Source organism: Rana temporaria, chromosome 1 (genome assembly GCF_905171775.1).
Source record: "Rana temporaria chromosome 1, aRanTem1.1, whole genome shotgun sequence".
Lineage (NCBI taxonomy): Eukaryota > Metazoa > Chordata > Amphibia > Anura > Ranidae > Rana > Rana temporaria.
Window position 1 is genome coordinate 682,585,739 of NC_053489.1, and position 17,050 is coordinate 682,602,788.

General features: G+C 46.0%; 1 protein-coding gene across 1 annotated transcript in view; it reads right to left on the reverse strand.

Annotated features, from left to right (window-relative positions):
- Positions 1-1,122: 1,122 nt before the first annotated feature.
- LOC120945804 (tripartite motif-containing protein 6-like) overlaps positions 1,123-17,050 on the reverse strand; it is a 39,319-nt gene continuing 23,391 nt past the window's right edge. The window contains exons 2-3 of the mRNA XM_040360228.1: positions 12,710-12,955; positions 1,123-1,416 (exon numbers count right to left, since the gene is read on the reverse strand). Of these exons, the coding sequence (XP_040216162.1) occupies positions 1,123-1,416; positions 12,710-12,955 (540 nt within the window). The remainder of the gene's footprint in view (positions 1,417-12,709; positions 12,956-17,050) is intronic.

Below are 17,050 nucleotides of genomic sequence, written 5' to 3' on the forward strand. Positions count from 1 at the left end.
CGGGTCATCCCTTGTGTGGCTTCTCAAAACACACTTCAGGTCCCTTGTCTAACTCCCTTACCTGGACCCTGTATAGCATTAGATAATGCTCCAGAGATCCCTTGTCCCACCTCCCCACTTGTACGAACTCTAAATAATTCCACTCAGGTGAAACACACCAAACTTGCCAATGCCTCTACATTCAACCCTTCAGGGTTCATGGCCCCCTCTATACAAGTCTTCAAAGAAATGGTCCTGAAAGACATTGTTCCTAAACCTTGGGGTTTTCAAGGCTACAGTCAGGATTTTCAAAACAATCTTAAATCCATTTGTGATCGTAATGATATAGTTATTCGCCCTGTGGATAAGGGGGGAGGGGTCGTCATTCTTAATAAAGAGGACTAACTAACAGAGATGAAGAGGTTATTGGCTGAGGAAGCTACCTATAGTCGTTTGGCATGCAATCCTACAAATAAATATAAGAAAGCTTTATCTGAACTACTAGATGAAGGTTCTGCATTGGGTATATTGAGTAAAAAAGAGAGGGCTTTTCTTATTCCATCTGCTCCTAGGATCCCGATTATGTATTATTTACCCAAAATACATAAAAGTTTGGTAAATTCCCCTGGTCGCCCAATCATCAGCGGCATAGATTCCATTACATGAAGGATTGGAAAATACATTGACAAATTCCTTCAACCTTTGGTAACTCAAACCCCCTCTTACCTTAGGGACACCACACAGGTTCTCAATCTCCTGGCTGAAACTAAATTGGAGAGAGGGTTACGTCATGGCTACGGCCGACGTTAACTCACTCTACACAATTATTTTACATGAACAAGGCCTAGAAGCTGTACGCTTCTACCTCCAAAGTGACTCCTCTTTGGGGATTCTACAGAAGGATTTTATCATCAATCTTATTGTTTTTGCTACCCAACACAATTATTTTTGGTTTGACGGTAATTTTCATTTACAAAAGTGTGGTGTAGCCATGGGGGCTAAATTTGCCCCAAGCCTGGCAAATCTGTTTATGGCCCATTGGGAAAGGGAGGTTATAGATCACAATCCCCCTAAGGAACTATGCCTATGGAAAAGATATAAAAAGACGATATTTTGATTCTGTGGAAGGGAGACCTCCCATCCTTAGAGTCTTTCATCTCTCTGCTTAATACCAATAACAGAGGTATATGTCTTAAATCTGAGGCTAGTAGTACAGAAATCTATTTCCTTGACCTTAACATCTGTGTTAAAGATGGAGTTTTTTCCACTAGCACATTTTTCAAGGAGACTGACAGAAATGGTTTCATCCCCCTTACCAGCTGCCATCATCCAACGTGGCTTAGTGCTGTTCCTAAAGGCCAATTCCAAAGGATCCGGCGCAACTGCACCAATGTTGTGGACTACCACAAGCAGGCCCTGGTCCTTAAATCTAGATTTCTGGAAAAGGGGTATAAAGAATCTAATATAGATGACACCATTCGAAATGTGGCTAATATTGACAGAAAGACTATGCTGACCAATCAGGGACGACCAGGTCGTATTCGTGATAACCGTTTTGGTTGTTCAATGATTCCTGGTTTTTCCAACCAATATTTTTCAGTTAAAACAAATTTCAATATTGGAACATTTTAAAGAATGACAGAGTACTTGGTCCTGCCATTCCTGATAAACCAGTGGTCCTATTTAGGGGAGCACCATCTCTGCGCCACAAGTTGGCACCTAATGTTATCAACCTCCCTAATACGATTTCCTTTTTCCAAACTATGAAAGTGTTTTTCCCTTGTAGGAAGTGTAATATCTGTAAAGTAGACCAATTTCAGGGGAGTGAAATAGTCATTTCAATCAACACAGACATTGAAATCTTACCCCATCGATTATTTTATCACATGTCCAAGTGACCATGTTATCTATCTCATTCAGTGTCCCTGTTCAAAACAGTACATTGGACGAACTAAGAGGTAAGTACACGTGCGACTGGAGGAACACGTCGGTAACATTAGGCGGGGTTTTACCAAGCACAACCTATCCAAGCATTATGCTCAGTGTCATAATAAAAACTTGGAGGGGACCCTGTTTATTCCTATTGTCAAGTTACAGCCACATTGGCGAAGTGTAAACAAAGTTTGCTCTATTTCCAGGATTGAGACCCAGTGGATTTTCAACATGAAATGTTATATCCCACATGGGCTCAATGTGGATAGGGATGTAAATAGCTTCATAAACAACTCCTAGGACTATAGGCTCAATTTACCATTCTCTTTACAGAATGTTTAAAAAAAAAAAAAAAAAATATTTTATTTTTTATTTTTTATTTTAGGATTTTATCTTTGTCCCGAATCTTGAGGATTTATTAAATATATTATATTTTCTTTAATAAGAAATATTTATATTTTATATGTTTTTTATGTACCTAAGGTTACTGTGCATCTTGATGTCTCTTCCCGTTCTCCCTATGCTGTCAAGCTTGACTGTGAGTCTAGTATATATTTTATACTTGCTGTCTTCTCCTATTTGGCCACATGATGACAGTACTGTGTTCCGCCGCTCTTCCCCTTCTTTCTAAGTATTTACTTGCTCTGTCAGTTTTTTTTCCATTCTCACCAATAGGGAACTATGTCAGAGAAGGGCAGCCCTGTTTTCGCCGCTTTTCCCACTTCCAAAATGGCGGATCGGTGGCATTTAAGGGCAGACGTGACGTCGGCGACGCAGCAGCCAATCCCCGACGACGTCATCATGTGACGAAACGCGTAGGTGTTGCTTGCGTCCCGACGCCATCACATCTCACACAGCAAGCAGGGACAGCGGGAGGATACAAGGAGAAGACGCCGAGATCAGCCGTTCATATAGGCGGATGCCTTGTTTCAATGCATGCATTGTCAGCCCAATTGTAAGTGTAATACTTTTTTAAAATAAACATCGCTGTTGAAGCAATTTTACGCTATGGGCATTCTATCCTGTGCAGTCTCCATCGTCCTCCAACAGCAAAGATAGGACAAGCTTTATTCAAGTCACAGTTTTATAGCCAAAGTGACATAAGCAAGCATTATCTTATATGGGTGTATCTGATTGGCTCATCCACATATGGTGTTCTCTTGTGACGTCTGTTTCTTGACCACGAGGGAACATTCCAGGACTTTGTCGCCATATTCTTTTGGTCGATGGGAGGGGTAGAAGTTGATTAGGAGTGCAGTAGTAAGGAGGGGGTTTTATGTCATCTGATATATAAAGACCATTACCAGCTGTCCTCACATCCAATATTATGTCTTTAAACCCTGATGTTTGCTGAACAGACCCAATACTTGTTCCTCCAGCCTGGCGGTGTGTGAGAGTTGTATGGTGGGGGAGGGTTGGGGGGGGACGTCCCCTGGATAGTTGTATGGTGGGGGAGGGTTGGGGGACGTCTCTTGGATGGTTGTATGGTGGGGGAGGGTTGGGGACATCTCCTGGATGGTTGTATGGTGGGGGAGGGTTGGGGGGCATCTCCTGGATGGTTCAGCATTGATGTGACCTTTGCCCTTTGTAGTAGAATGTGGATAGACATGTGTGCCTGTACATTTCTCTACATTTACCCCAGACATGATATCAGATAAACCTGTGTGTAATGTGTGTGAGATCCCCGCCACATCCAGATCCCCTCCATCATGGAGGAGTTTATCACGTCTCTCTCTGTCCTCATCATCTCCATCCTCAGTATCACACAAGTCACCTGTGTCTGATTCCTGGAGGACAGTCAGAGGATCCGTCATGTTACACAGCTCCTCAATGTCCCCCATCTTCCTGGACAGCTCCTCCTTCTTTATCTCCAGATCCTGGAGCAGATCATTGATTAACATGGAGATCCGCTCTGTCTGCCTGAAGATCTCCCTCAGGACTCTTCTCCAGGTCTCCCAGACGTCTGCTGAGGTCTCTGAACAGGACAGTGACTCTCTCTGCTTCATCATCTGTTTTTCCTTGTACTTTCCTCCTGCGTTCCTGCAGACTCTGGACTCTTTTCTCCGTCTCCTCTCTCTATGTCATCAGTTTCTGCAGAACATTCCTCAGTTTCTTCTTCTTCATCTCAGAGGCCTCATCCAGAGTCTCCACCTGGTGTCCCCGATGTTCTCCATCCAGCCTGCAGGACACACAGATACAGGAGGAGTCCTCAGTGCAGTAATACTCCAGGATCTTCTTATGGACGGAGCATTTCCTGTTCTCCAGGGAAGTGGGGAAACCAAAGATACATTAGAAGGCTGGCCGCAGGCACTCACCTCACACTCTGGTAACATGGGAAAGCCCTCGGGGGGCACAGAAGGGGGGGAATAACTTGTGTCGCCAATCATGGCCGGGGGGGGGGGAAGTAGAGCCCAGGCGGGGGGTGCTTGTCTCTTGGTTACAGGCTTGCGGGGGTGGTTTCCTGGTCTATATCCGTACCCCAGTTAAACTATATGTCTTAACCACTTGCTTACTGGGCACATAAACCCCCTCCGTGCCCAGGCGAAATTTCAGCTTCCGGCACTGTCGCTTTAACTGACATTTGCGCGGTCGTGCGACGTGGCTCCCAAACAAAATTGACGTCCTTTTTTCCCCCACAAATAGAGCTTTCTTTTGGTGGTATTTGATCACCTCTGCGGTTTTTATTTTTTGCGCTGTAAACAAAAGAGCAACAATTTTAAAAATATATATATATTTTTTACTTGTTGCTATAATAAAATATCCCAATTGTTTTTAAAAAAAAACAACTATTTTTTTTTCTCAGTCTAGGCCGATACGTAATTTGATGTATTTTTGTAAAAAAAAAAAAAAAAAAAAAAAATCGCAATAAGCGACTGGTTTGCGCAAAAGTTATAGCGCCTACAAAATGGGGAACAGAATTATGATTTTTTTTATTATTTTTTTTTTTACTAGTAATGGCGGCGATCTGCGATTATTATTGGGACTGTGATATTGCGGCGGACGTATCGTACACTTTTGACACAAATTTGAGACCATTCACATTTATACAGCGATCAGTGCTATAAAAATGCACTAATTACGGTATAAATGTGACGGGAAGGGGTTAACACTAGGGGGTGAGGAAGGGGTTAACACTAGGGGGTGAGGAAGGGGTTAAATGTGTAGCCTGGGTGTGTTCTAACTGTGTGGGGGGAGGGGGGTGACTGGGGGAGGTAACCGATGCTGTGTCCCTATGTACAAGGGACACAGATCGGTCTCCTCTCCTCTGACAGCACGTGGAGCTCTGTGTTTACTCCCCATCATTACACACAGAGCTCCATGTCCCTGCTGTGTTCCCGACGATCGCGTGTACCTGGCGGACATCGTGGCCGCCAGGTACACGCATCGGCTTCCCAGCGATGCGCCGGGACAGTGTTTACCCGCTGCGCGCCCCCCAGGGGCGCGCGCGGGTAATGCACTTGAAATGACGTCCAAAGACGTCCAGTTGGCACCTGAGAGCCGCGCTGTAGACAGCTTTTGTCAATAGCGCGGGTCTCAAGTGGTTAAAGCATGTACTCAGTAAAAACGGCATAGAGGGGAGTTGGTATCTTCACACACCAGTATTCATAGGTGCCATTCTAATAGACCCAGCACATTGTATCTGCACATTTATCATGTCCTTGTCTTATGAGGTTGTTCCTTTCCATACACCTTTTCATAGAACACTGAGGGGCAGCCTGGTTACTATTTGGCAAATGTTTTCTGCCGGGAGGGGGGTTGGCTCGCAGGGACTCTCATCTGGCACATTGTCATTTAGCGTTTCGGTCCCGCATGAGCAAACTCTACCATCCCGTGTTTTATCATGGTAAATCCATCATGCCATTTGTCATTGGCAAAACTGTCATACGATTTGTCTTTGGTAAGTCTGTCGTGTGATTTCTCATTGATTGATCTGTCATGCGATTGGCGTTTAAGGGGGGGGGGGGCTTTCTGCCACGATGGGCATTTCATGGGGGACGTTGAATCTGGGGTAGTCATTTCAGGTCTTTTGACCGCATTTTCATTTCTTGTCTGGTTATACATTTCATGCGGTCATTTCTCCGTCGGTACATGTGGTAATAATTCTTTCAGGTAGATTGCTGCGTCTTCTCTGGGTCAGCAGGTACGTAGGTATGCTTGCTTTCATGGATTCAGGTAGTTTTGCCCAGGTCCAATTGCTTTCAGGTTCTGTCACGTCTACAGTTCCGTACAGGCTGAGGTTTCGTTTTAAATAGATTGTTGGACCGCAATCTTCTCGCCTGTACTGTACATCTCATGTCTGGTATTGCACCATCATTTCTCATTATACATGCCCACCACGACCTGTGGGTATCGTAGCCCTGAGTGTTCGTTTGTAATTACCTGTTATCGCGCTGCAGGTCTCTCGGGCTCGCTCATTTCATTCATCATTGCTGGTTCTGGGTCACGCTTAGTAGTTCACGCGCTATTTTCGGCCACCAATGCAGTCACGTATTTGGGCTTTTAGGGGGGCAATGGCTTCCCAGGTCCAAACACAATGAAACATGTATAGGTGTGAAACAGGCCTTATGGTACAAAAGGTATTCATATTATTGGCCGGGGTCAAACATGGCGGTGAAACATCCCGAGTGAGATCAGAGAGACTAAACTTCCAGTGTCCGTATTATGTAATTTCACACCATTGGTGATCAGTGATGGAGGAATTCCTGACACCAATGTATTATATCCGACACTAATGAGAGTTTGTTTATATTTCATTTTTCTCTCTCGTACAATTTCTACATTGTAATGAAACAATGGCCGTTACCAAACGAGTCATGTCACCAAGTGTATTCCACATTATTGGAACTGCTGGACACAATATCAGATGATTGGCAATTAGAGGGGGGAAGCGATCAGTGAGAAGCAGGGAGGCAAATAGGAGCACACAGGGGGGTAATGAGCCCATCCCCCAGCTAAGGACTCAGGCTGGGTTCACACTACTACACTACTTTCATCCTACTTTGCTCTGCTACATTGGTCCTACATTTATCCTACATTGGTCCTACATCCATCCTACTTTCATGAACAGGATACTACTTTGGTCCGACTTCAATGATATTCAATGGGCCTGAAGTAGGATCAATGTAGGACCAAAAGTAGTACAGGGAGCATTTTCAAAGTCGGACCGACTTGTGTAGGACGCTACAAGACGCTCTCATAGGGAAACATTGAACACAGAGCAAAGTAGATGTGATAAGTGTGAGTGTCTGCGCTGTGATTAAACTAATGAGGGATAAACAAGAAAAAAAGTGGTGATGAAAAGGGAGGGAGGGGGGGGGGTGGAAGGTGGTGTTTGAAACGGGGAAATTAAACGTGGTCAGATGCAAAAGGAAGTGACCTACAAAAATGGTAAATAAATCCGATCCTAGCTGGACTGAGTGACAGTGAACACAAAAAAAACAATGCATGTATAAAATATATATAATAACTGGTGTGTGCTACAAATAACTATCAGGGGAACCTGATGAAGTCACGTGATGTGACGAACACGCGTCGGGACACTAGAGTACTGATTGGGAGCAACATCTAACGGACGGCAGACGAGCGCGGTGCTCGTAGGAGATGCGACCGTTTTTACATTGCTCAATGTGAGTTTTTTATTTATTTGTTTATTAAAAATGTTGCTGTGCAGTCTTACGCGATGTGCCCCCCCCTTCTCTCCCCTCTCTGCTCCTTTACCCTGATATGAGCGGCCGCTCTCATGGATACCTGAGGAACAGAGTGCTTACAGTGAGAAGATCAGGATACGAGCTCGGTGCTCGTGGAGACAGGCACCTTCCCCTTACACACAGTGTGAGTTGCGTAAGTGTACACTTACCCACTGCATCCTTGAGAAACCCTTTTTCCTTTGAGTGGCAGGAGGCCAAAGCTACAATATATATATATATATCTTTTTTCCTACATGTATGGTCAAACATTGCGATCTGTTAAGAAGATATTCATCTAACAGGAGGCTGAAGTACTAGCAATTTACCTTGTTTGTGAGTGACAACCAGGAGGTAAGCCGCCTTATTCACCTAATGGTGTGGGTTGCACGGTCCATGGATTGAATTGGGTTGCACTCCTTCACTTATTGGACTTTGGTACCAAACTTATTGTTCACCCAAGTCACTTCTGCACTTTGAACTGTGAGTCTCCCTTTTCTGGTTTCACTGATTTGGGTCCCCACTCACTGCAATTGTTTGTTTCATAGTTATTTGTAGCACACACACCAGTTATTATATATATTTTATACATGCATTGTTTTTTTTGTGTTCACTGTCACTCAGTCCAGCTAGGATTGGATTTATTTACCATTTTTGTAGGTCACTTCCTTTTGCATCTGACCACGTTTGATTTCCCCGATTCAAACATCACCTTACACCCCCCCCCCTCCCTCCCTTTTCATCACCCTTTTTTTCTTGTTTATCCCTCATTAGTTTAATCACAGCGCAGACACTCACACTTATCGCATTCACTTTTGTCCTTCATTGGAAAGACCTCCTTTTTTGTTTGCTGCAGTGCCCACCTCCAGTTTTGCATTTCCCCTCCTCTTCCTTCCCTTGTCACTCCATCGTTCCCACACTTATCCATCACAGCGCAGGAGTACCAGCCAGTTCTATAGAGCAAAGTAGGATGAAAGCAGTGTAGTAGTGTGAACCCAGCCTAAACCCATCACTACATGGGAAGAGCCTGCAGTGTGTATGGAGAGGAGGACGATGCTTTGCATTTACTGCATGAAAAGCCTGATGAGCCCAAAAATCACTTTCAGTTTTAAGAATTATTCATATTGACCAAAAGTGTAAAGAAAAAGTTAAACTGAAGGAATTGCTGCATTTTTATTCCAAAAGGGAGGGGGCAGGTAATCTTCTATACCTCAAACCCCAACCTCATACAAGGTGGAAAGCATTTTGAGGCTGGACCCTCAACCAATTGGAATTTGCATGCCCCATAGGGTTCTATACACCACCCCATGCGGTTCTATACACCACCCCATGCCCCATGGGGTTCTATACACCACCACATGCCCCATGGGGTTCTATACACCACCCCCCACCACATGCCCCATAGAGCTCTATACACACAGGGTAGATGCTCCATTCACAATCCCAAAATATGTCCTTCAGGATCTCCATCCAGATAATATAAATTGGTATCAACGTTTCCCAACACAGAACTTTCTGGATCTTCTTCTATTTCTAGAAGCTCAGAAGAGACAACCAAGTCCTAGGTATGAATGATTTCCCGGGACTGAGCTCCGTCTCTGATATAGAAATCTCCCGGTACTGAAATACAAGTTGGTTCTCTCCCTATACTGAGATACAAGTCATCTCTGTCCTTCTCTATCTCTGTGCTGAGATATCAATCAAGATCTTCCCTACAAACAGCTTCAATGTCATTGTATTTTGGTAGAACATCCACCCCCACAGAGCACAACTCCCTCTCCCAACATACACATGACTGACTGCTTCTCCTCTCCACCCAGATATAATCACCGCCCACTCATCACATGACTGCTTCATCACCCCGCCCACTCATCACATGACTGCTTCATCACCCCGCCCACTCATCACATGACTGCTTCATCACCCCGCCCACTCATCACATGACTGCTTCATCACCCCGCCCACTCATCACATGACTGCTTCATCACCCCGCCCACTCATCACATGACTGCTTCATCACCCCGCCCACTCATCACATGACTGCTTCATCACCCCGCCCACTCATCACATGACTGCTTCATCACCCCGCCCACTCATCACATGACTGCTTCATCACCCCGCCCACTCATCACATGACTGCTTCATCACCCCGCCCACTCATCACATGACTGCTTCATCACCCCGCCCACTCATCACATGACTGCTTCATCACCCCGCCCACTCATCACATGACTGCTTCATCACCCCGCCCACTCATCACATGACTGCTTCATCACCCCGCCCACTCATCACATGACTGCTTCATCACCCCGCCCACTCATCACATGACCAACACTAACCAATGTGACAGTGCCCCAAGCTCAAGACTTTCCCACTTACTAATCACATGACCTCCCTCAGCTATTCCAATTGACCTATAGCTCCTCCCTTTCCCAGGTTAACCCTTTTATATCACTTTATTGGATGATTAATAAAAATCTTTACGAAAACTGACCCCCCGCCATATACATCTATTGGATGGAGGAACTCATCTGGTTTTGTTTATTTCAGGGGTTCTCAACCCTGTCCTCAAGTACCCCCATGGCCATGTTTTGGGAATTTCTCTTAGATAATTGAGCTGTCTGAAATATCAAGCCATTGGCTCAGATTTAAAGCACCTGTACAAGATAAAGGGAAAACCTGCAAACCTGGCCTGTTGAGGGTACTTGGGGAGCGGAGTTGAGAACTTCTGGTTTATTAGAAGAAGAAACATGGAAACGTTCCTACAGACAACTCCTCACTTTTCCTCCAATCACAGAACTATCCTGTGCTATTGATCTGATCCTAAAAAGGAAAAAGGATCTCATCAATATCAACCAAACCAATTGTGAAGTGTATGTCAAAGTAAAACACCCCTCCCCCCTGTTACATCTTGGGATTGTTACTAAACTTGCTGAGCCTCTCTTTGAGGAATTTAAATTCTGTGTGGCCAGTTTAAGATTACACATGTAGCAGACCTTGCTGCTCCTCTGAAAAGCATTCTGGGGTGGATCACTTATCAGAGGTGTTAGACAGATGGAGGAGGCGGCAATATGCAACTCCCTCAGATCCTGTAAAGCCCAAAACATGGCTACATGCATTGTACTCAGTGATTGGGCAGTTGCAAAGCAGCCCCCCCCCCCCTCAATTGTATGCGTCACATCCAATGGCAGTACTGACCACCAAAGATGAATGGAGGTATCATTGGGTTTAGACAAATATTCTCTATTCAAAAAGGAACAATAGAATTTCCACTCTACAAATGTGTTGTGTACAATATGGGGGGGGGGGGGGTGTTTTAGTGGGGAGAATGTACAGGTAATAATCTAGATCGATCCTGACCTCTGATACTGGAGACTTTGTGGTGAAATTTGGATTTGATTGTCATGTATCACAAAATATTTATCCCTCCACATCTCCAAAGCCCAGGGACTACTTCTGAGAACCAATCCCTGACCTGTTCTCTCATGTCTGTCTATACTGGGGTAACCCCCGACTCCCCAGTACAATGACCTCCCAACATCAACTTCCCAGTAATGTCGCCCTGAGGAGAAACTCTGGCTGCTCATCACCTGACCTTAATGTTTCTGGGTAATTCTGATATCATGTGCAGGATGCAATATTCCCGTCATCTGATAGATGTATCTCAATGTCCAGCTATGCTCACATCCAACAATATAACCCCCAAAGTTTGCTGTACAGCCCCCATAATTGTTCCTCCAGCCTGGTGAGGTGAGCGTTGTATGGTGGGGGAGGGTTGGAGTGGCTTAAGTGGTTGTATGGTGGCGGAGTGTTGGAGAAGTCTCCTGGATGGTTGTACGGTGAGGGAGGGTTGGGGATGTCTCCTGGATCTTTGTAAAGGAAGAAAAAAACAAAACTTGGACATTTTTAGACAAGTTTACAGGTGATGGAACACTTTATGGGCTGCAGATGACCAACCTTGAAGTCGGTGAAAAAGAATTGCAGTCTATACACCAAAACTGTATTGGCTAAAGCTGAAAAGATATTTACATTTTGAGGGTTTCTTCAGATATTGTGCAATCTTTTCATATATTCCATGACACGTATTCTATTCTGCCGCTGAGCCAAATTCATGATGACGTGAGCCTGCAGACAGACAATAACTCAGACTGCAGTCTCCATCGTCTTCCAACAGCAAAGATAGGACAAGCTTTATTTAAATCACAGTTTTATAGCCAAAGTGACATAAGCAAGCATCATCTCATATGGGTGTATCTGATTGGCTCACCTGGCCATATTCTTTTGGTCGATGGGAGGGGTAGAATTTGATTAGGTGTGCAGTAGTAAGGAGAGGGTTTCCTGTCATCTGATATATAAAGACCATTACCAGCTGTCCTCACATCCAATATTATGTCTGCAAACCCCGATGTTTGCTGAACAGACCCAATACTGGGAGCTGCAGTGGCTCAACGCGATTGGCACTGCGCTGACAAGCCATTCACCTCTGCAGCTAGGGGTTCGGTTCCCGGTCTCGGCTACATGTGAATTGAGTTTGGTGGTCCTAGCCCGGCTCCCGGTGGGTGTGCTATGCGAGGTAAGCCTGCGCTTAGTACGCCCACCCCCCTCCTACAAAAACCACCACACTTACACGCACTCGAAATTGGGTTAACATGCACGCACTTTGACCATGCGGTCTCTTTTTTTAGAGAGGCAAAGGACTAACGGGGCTGTTTGAGCGGGCTAGATCCTCTCACTCCCTTATAGGGAGTCCCTCTGCCCCGTTGGGCTTCAAAGCGGAGCAGGTAGGACGGGCTGTGTCCCCGCCATTTCCACCCGGGGCATGGAGAAAGGTGGCAGAACAAGTGCACAAAATACACTTTTATAAAAAAAAAAAACAGACTCAATACTTGTTCCTCCAGCCTGGCGGAGTGTGAGAGTTGTATGGTGGGGGAGGGTTGGGGGAAAGTCCCCTGGATGGTTTTATGGTGGGGGAGGGTTGGGGGACGTCTCCTGGATGGTTGTATGGTGGGGGAGAGTTGGGGACATCTCCTGGATGGATCAGCATTGATGTGGCCTTTGCCCTTTGTAGTAGAATGTGGACAGACACGTGTGCCTGTAAATTTCTCTACATTTACCCCAGACATGATATAAGATAGACCTGTGTGTAATGTGTATGAGATCCCCGCCACATCCAGATCCCCTGCATCATGGAGGAGTTTATCACGTCTCTCTCTGTCCTCATCATCTCCATCCTCAGTATCACACAAGTCACCTGTGTCTGATTCCTGTAGGACAGTCAGTCGATCTGTCATGTTACACAGCTCCTCAATGTCCACCATCTTCCTGGACAGATCCTTCTCCTTTATTTCCAGATCCTGGACCTGATCATTGATTAACATAGAGATCCGCTCCGCCGGCCTGCAGATCTTACTCAGGACTCTCTTCTCCAGGTCTTCCAGACGTCCCCTGAGGTCTCTGAACAGGACAGTGACTCTCTCTGGTTCATCATCTGCTTTTCCTTGTACTTTCCTCCTGTGTTCCTGCAGGCTCTGGACTCTTTTCTCTGTCTCCTCTCTCTCATCCGTTTCTGCAGAACATTCCTCAGTTTCTTTATCGCAGAGGCCTCATCCAGAGTCTCCACCTGGTGTCCCCGATGTTCTCCATCCAGCCTGCAGGACACACAGATACAGGAGGAGTCCTCAGTGCAGTAATACTCCAGGATCTTCTTATGGACAGAGCATTTCCTGTTCTCCAGGGAAGTGGGGAAACAAAAAGATACATTAGAAGGCTGGCCGCAGGCACTCACCTCACACTCTGGCAACATGGGGAACCCCTCGGGAGCCTCGTGCGGGGCACGGAAGGGGGGAATCACTTGTGTCGCCAATCATGGCCGGGGGAAGTAGATCCCAGGCGGGGGGTGCTTGTCTCTTGGTTACAGGCTTGCAGGGGTGGTTTCCTGGTCTATATCCGTACCCCAGTTAAACTATATGTCTTAAAGCATGTACTCAGTAAAAAAACGGCATAGAGGGGGAGTTGGTATCTTCACACACCAGTATTCATAGGTGCCATTCTAATAGACCCAGCACGTTGTATATGCACATGTATCATGTCCTTGTCTTATGAGGTTGTTTCTTTCCATACACCTTTTCATAGAACACTGAGGGGCAGCCTGGTTACTATTTGGCAAACGTTCTATGCCGGGAGGGTGGGGGAGAGGTTGGCTCACAGGGACTCTCATTGGGCACATTGTCATTTAGCGTTTCAGTCCCGCATGAGCAAGCTCTACCATCCCATGTTTTATCATGGTAAATCCATCATGCCATTTGCCATTATAAATCCGTCATACGATTTGTCATTGGTAAAACCGTCATGCGATTTCTCATTGATTGATCTGTCATGCGTTTTGAGATTGGCGTTTAAGGGGGGGGGGGCTTTCTGCCACGATGCATGGGGGACGTTGAATCTGGGGTGGTCATTTCAGGTCTTTTGACCGCATTTTCATTTCTTTTGTCTGGTTATTTCTTTTTTCATGCGGTCATTTTTTCCGTCGGTACATGTGGTATTAATTCTTTCAGGTAGATTGCTGTGTCTTCTCTGGGTCAGCAGGTACGTATGTATGCTTTCATGGGTTCAGGTAATTTTGCCCAGGTCCAATTGCTTTCAGGTTCTGTCACGTATACAGTTCCGTACAGGCTCAGGTTTTGTTTTAAATGATTGTTGGACCACAATCTTCTCGCCTGTACATCACATGTCTGGTATTGCACCATCATTTCTCATTATAAATGCCCACCACGACCTGTGGGTATCGTAGCCCTGAGTGTTCGTTTGTAAATACCTGTTGTCGCGCTGCAGGTCGCTCGGGCTCGCTCATTTCATTTATCATTGCTGGTTCCGGGTCATGCTTAGTAGTTCACGCTCTATTTTCGGCCACCAATGCAGTCACGTGTTTGGGCTTTTAGGGGGGCAATGGCTTTTCATGTTATTGTCTGAAGTTTATGTTTGGTTGCCTTGGCTATGTTTGGTTGCTGACCGAATGGTGGATTTGACTATCACCCACCCCCCATGGTTCTGGAACCCTCTTGAATGAAGGAGCCCTCTAGGGCCTTGGATACATCACCCGGCCCAGTCATCTCCCTTTTTGGGTGTTGGTGCGCCCACGCCTCCCCCTGGGGTTAATCTAGGTATTCCTTGTCTGGGAGAAGGTGAGTCCTTTTCTTTTAGATAATGAACCTTTTGCCCACATTCTGCAATGCTTATGCTTGACCACAAATAGTTTTTTTCCTTCATTTTATTTTGTATTTTCATGTTTCAGAAAAAATTCTACTGTTTAATTTCCCTGAAGAAGGATGTAAAATTAACATTTGAAACGCGTCGGAAACGACAATCCATGCCCTTAGCCTTGTCCTGGGGCACATGATGATCTACAGCAATAACAATTTTTTCTAGTCTGATATTTGTATCTGTATTTTGACGTGTTATTGTGTTTTTCTATATTTATATTTTGTATTAAATTTATATATTTTTTATGACCTAGTTGTCATCACTTTTTATGGTTGCCCGAAAAATCCCACCTTGTTTAGAGGTATCCAATTTTTTCAATGTCTGAAGTTTTGTCTCTTTCGATTTCGGCAAGTGGCAGAAAGCGAGGACTTCTCATTCGTCCCACCTACTCCGCGTAGGGGTTCGGAGCATGGACGTTCACCTTCCTTAAGGAGTTGGACTGTGCCCAGACTTATTGCTGAACTCCGCCGCAAAGGCATTTCTTTCCCCTCAACAGCAAGGAGAGCGGAACTTTTTAGGTTGTGTTTCCCATCTCTTTCACAGTCACCACCTGCCACCAGCGCTGAACATGTGTCGGTACACAACTCATTGGTGCAGTTTCATGCGGTGCTAAATACGCTGTCTACCTCCATGGTGCAGTTACAAGAAAGGATGGAGGTGACTGAGGCCCGGGCCTTGGCTAGTACAGTAGTGCCAGCCAGTGCCGAGGTGGCTGCAGCACCCCCAGTGCCTGTGCTCCCGAGCCCAGCCGCAGGAAATGTCACAGCTTTACCTACGGGGGTCCTGTCACCGTTGGCTGCCCCACCTGCGGTGTCTCCAGCCCATTTTATCCCAGACAATATCAAGAAGGACATCTTGGAGGGGAAAGATGTTAATTTGGCCTCCTTGCTCATAGCGGCCCAGGATGTTTCGGAGAACAAGTCTTTTACTTGTGGGGAGGTGTCGGTGGTACTGAAAACCAAAAGATCCCAGGCTCAATCGCAAACTCGGCTAACCGGAGTTTATGCTGGCATTTGGCATCTTCAGAGACATCGGGCCGGATTCAGGTAGATCGGCGCATATAGTTATGCCGGCGTATCGAATATACATTTTGCCGACGCTGCGCAGAGCGGCGAGCAAAGTATTCACAAAGCACTCGCTCGGCGTAAGCCCGCCTTATTCAAAGTAGGTGGGCGTGATACATTTAAATGAAGCTTGACCCCATGCAAATGATGGGCCGAACGAACGGCGCATGCACCGTCCCGTGGACGCATCCCAGTACACATGCGTCAGAATCACGTCGTAAATACTCCATAAGATACGTCGAATCACTGCCTACGACGTAACTTGACGTAACCTACGCCCAGCCCAGCCCTATTCACGTACTACTACGTAAACAACGTTAAATACGACGGCTGTGTTCCCTGGTCCATACCTTAACATGACTTACTCCTGCTTTATGTGGTTTAACATTACGCCGGACGTACGACTTACGCAAACAGCGTATAATAATGCGCCGGGCGCAAGTACGTTCGTGAATCGGCGTATCTCACTCATTTGCATATGGGAATTGAATTTCCCATATGCCTCCAGCGGAAATATGCGCCCAAGATATGCCGGCGTAGGCAAGTTACGTCGGTCATAAGAAGCCTATTTTCAGGCGTATCTAGTTCTATGGGCACAGCACACAGATACGACGGCACATCGTTACACTTACGCGGCGTATCTCGAGATATGCCGCGTAAGTGCTACGTGAATCCAGGCCTATATATGTTTGTTTAGCCCAGGAAGGAGGGAGAAATTGGATTTAGCTCATAAGTACGGTGGCTCAATCTTCTATGATTATCACCGATCCTTTGGGGCTAAAGTGGCGGCCACATGGGCTCAGTTCCAGGTGGTGTCATGGTGGGGCAGCATTGACATGGAATGGTTTTGTAGGCATTTCGCCAGTCAAAAGTCCCCGGTGTGTACCAGCTGCCAGTCCTCGGCTCATACCACAAGCCTGGTGTTCAAATGCTGAGTCCACTAGTCAGGTGGGGCCCTCCAAGCAGGCAGCAGTGGGGTCAGCGGGAACCCCTGGGCAGGTGGACAAGATGGGTAGACCCATACGTTACCTAGGGAAAGCTCAGCTGTGCAACAACTACAATTATTCGGGTTGTAATTACAACCAATGTAGGTTGTTGCACGTTTGCGCCAACTGCTTCAGAGCTCACCAT